Source organism: Fopius arisanus, unplaced genomic scaffold (genome assembly GCF_000806365.1).
Source record: "Fopius arisanus strain USDA-PBARC FA_bdor unplaced genomic scaffold, ASM80636v1 scaffold00019, whole genome shotgun sequence".
Lineage (NCBI taxonomy): Eukaryota > Metazoa > Arthropoda > Insecta > Hymenoptera > Braconidae > Fopius > Fopius arisanus.
This window is the reverse complement of record NW_011887758.1, coordinates 1518046-1521383: the sequence shown is the minus strand read 5'-3', so window position 1 is coordinate 1521383 and position 3338 is coordinate 1518046. Positions and strand designations below refer to the sequence as shown.

Below are 3338 nucleotides of genomic sequence, written 5' to 3'. Positions count from 1 at the left end.
ATTAAATTAATGTCCGGCAGGCAGACGCTTAGAAGAATCTTTCAAGCCACTCATACTTGGAATGTTTGTGTTTGCTAATTGTGAATTGTCTACTTCTTGGCCAAGCGCACTGAGTTGCCCCCAGTATATATTCTCCTCGTATATACACTCTTAATGCACACATTCACGGAGACCAAATGGTCTCTGAAGACTAGGATTGAGAGTACTTCTGCTAGCATACAAAGAATCATATATATACAACATGGAATGCTCAGACCTCTGTGCAAAATTCAAGTACAATTTCCATACGCGCATATCAAACTTATTAACTCAACAATATAAATTTATAATAATAGAGAAATATGAATTTTCATCATTACTCCCTTTATCTGGGATTGATGGGATGGTATGCAACTTTTCTTCAAATTGAAATTTTTCTACAAAAAAAAAACCCATCATTTAACAAACAAATTGCGTATTCATGAACGTGAACTCATTTTTATATCTGTCCATCGGTTGAGACTCCATCATACCCCCACACCGCTTTATATCTGATCTTTTAATTGGTTTTCGGACGTCATCGTTATTCCGATAAGTGCCCTACCTTAGTGACCCTCGCGGTATTCCCAAATTATCGACACTCTCGGACTCGCGGTCTATCTTATCCATACTCATGAGCTATCAAAATTATCGACACTCTCGGGCTTGCAACCTGTTTTACTTACAGGTACAAGATCTGACCATGTTGAAGGTTTTGGGCAGGCGCTGCCAATCTCCCCTATAATTACAAAATAACAATAATAATAATAGTAATAAGGAAAGGATAGAATAAGATATAATGGACTATATTGTGGGTGGTGAGTTCAGTCTGTTATAAACTCGTCTGCAGAAACTCTTGTGATGTTTTAGTTGATAATGGACGTACTTAAATTGAATAATTTTTCTTTACGGCTACTGAAGCATGATATAATCGTTATTTTATTATTTTCAACCGAACCAGCAACTATTTGGATTCGAATGACATAACCTAACCGATAAAACAAACATTAATGATTTGTATTTTAGTGACAACGAGTCAACTTTTTCTGTTTCAGATGGTATTATTGGTCACTAATTTGAAGTAAGTTTGCTTATCTGGAAGACCGAAAATTTGAAATGGCAGACGGTTTAATTCCACACATTTTGATAGGGAGTATTTTCTACATTTTTGGCTTGAAATGGTGCTGTGAATATGCAAAATTTTGGGATACTCCCAAAAGATCTGAGGGAATGAGCTCCACAAAATCTCGCATATTAATGGGGAAATGTGAAAAACTACTGATGAATAATCCAATCGAAGGTAGCCTAAAACTCATAGCTACAGCTATCGGCTTAATTGGTACAATGGTGGAAGGTCTTCCAGATACCGTAATTGTTTCTCCGAAAGTTGTCCATGCAACTATCTATTTATTTTTCGCATTATCAGGCCTCATTGATGTCTTGACATTTTATTTTCCTCGTAACGTCACCAAGGGACTTGCTAATTTAGCACTAGCACAGAGTTTTTTCGTTGAAGGATTTCTTTTCGTTTGGGCCAGTCCAGACCGGAGCATTACCAATGGCATTGCAGCAGCAATTGTCTGGACAACTGCAATTACTATTGGTGCTGAATTAATTTGGCCAGATCTTAAACTTTTGAGAGCAACTACTACACTGTTGCATGGAGGATGGATAGCTCACATGGTGCGACTATTTCGCAGTGAAACATTAGCAACTGAAAGAATTGCTTTAGCATTCTCATGGCATATCGCTGCTGCATTTGCCGTTACGTTAATTGTTGTTGCCACTGCGAGGAGCTGCGCCCCTAATATAAACATCCATGATGAACCACCTGATGTCCCAATTTATGATTACTGCAATGAACCACATGATATGACATGATAATTTTTGTCTCATTGTCTGTTTTCCATCAACTTACAACTTTCCTTGACTGATTTGTCTTTAAAAAAGGAAGAAAAAAATTTTGTTTTTTCCTTAATCATTCAAGTTCGCAGTGGTATTATTCTCATCGCCTTTCCTGTACCTCATTTAGAGATACAATGAGGCCTATTACATATTTAATCATTTGTAATTTCTTAAGCAATAAATTTGATTATTAAATTTTTGTTGGATTTCGCTTTTAAATTGCCACTATTAGAATTTTATGTATAAACAATGTTATATCATCCTCAAACATCGACAATCTCTATTTTTTTTATAATCGTCATCATGAGAATAAAGCCTAAAGTTTCCTGTTGATAATGCACACGAATAGGACAACGACGGAGCCAAAGAGGATTGTCTAAAGTAGAGGCTCAGTTCTGGGGGTCTGAGTGACCCCAGCGGCATCGTAGTACTGCACCCCAAGAGAGGGAGGGCGCAACACGCAATGGTGGGGTGTTTTTTTTTATTAACCAAGTTTTTATTGCAATGCTGGGGTGTCCATCAAGTCGACGGGATGAATTTTTATTTCTGCTGTACGAATGCTTTTTGTTTTTCATTTGTTTAACTGAAATTTAGCCGACTGTAGCACGTACGGAAGGGGTAAACCACATCTTGTGGAATTTCAATGAAAAAAATTATTCAATGTATTGAATATATACCACTAATGAATTTTTAATATTAAATTAGCACGTTGTCCTAGCGGTAACGTGCTCGACTGGCACGCCGGCGGCCCGGGTTCAATCCCGGCATCATTCATTTTTTTTTTTTAAATAATTCCAATTTTTTTTTTTTTATTAATGGCAAATCAATCGAAATATTGTTTAAAAACTGAATATTTGATAATCGAGGAGATATGCAATGAAATTGAACAATTTGACATTTTTTAAAACCAAAGTTTTTCAATATATATACGCCTAATGAAATTATATTATTGTAATAGCGCGTTGTCCTAGAGGTAACGTGCTTGCCTACCACGCCAACGGCCCGGGTTCGATTCCGGTATCATTCAATTTTTTTTTTTTCATAATAATTCCAATTTTTTTTTGTTAATGGCAAATCAATTGAATTATTGTTTAAAAACTGAATACCTACTCGATTGTCATGTTCCCCTGATACTTTTTCAAAAATTTCGAATTTTTCACTATCAGTGAAAATTTTAGTGAATAGCTCCTCGATTGTCATGTTACCCTGATACTTTTTCAAAAATTTCGAATTTTTCCACTTTCAGTGAAAATTTCAGTGAATAGCTCCTCGATTGTCATGTTCTCCTGATACTTTTACAAAAATTTCGAATTTTTCACTTTCAGTGAAAATTTCAGTGAAGAGCTCCTCGATTGTCATGTTCCCCTGATACTTTTACAAAAATTTCGAATTTTTCACATTCAGTGAAAATTTCA

At 35.8% G+C, this 3338-nt stretch overlaps 1 protein-coding gene across 3 annotated transcripts; it reads left to right on the top strand.

Annotated features, from left to right (window-relative positions):
- The first annotated feature begins 744 nt into the window (after positions 1–744).
- On the top strand, positions 745–2123 carry LOC105264206 (transmembrane protein 45B). Of its 3 annotated transcripts, none has more exons than XM_011300929.1 (3): positions 745–836; positions 1074–1318; positions 1535–2123. In XM_011300929.1, the coding sequence occupies exons 2-3, from the start codon at positions 1135–1137 to the stop codon at positions 1897–1899; spliced, it is 549 nt and encodes a 182-aa protein (XP_011299231.1). In that variant the 5' UTR covers positions 745–836; positions 1074–1134; the 3' UTR covers positions 1900–2123. The 3 variants fall into 3 exon arrangements, with proteins under 3 accessions (XP_011299231.1, XP_011299229.1, XP_011299230.1); XM_011300928.1 differs by having other exon boundaries at positions 761–836; positions 1074–1099; positions 1169–2123; XM_011300927.1 differs by having other exon boundaries at positions 746–836; positions 1074–2123.
- The last annotated feature ends 1215 nt before the right edge of the window (positions 2124–3338 follow it).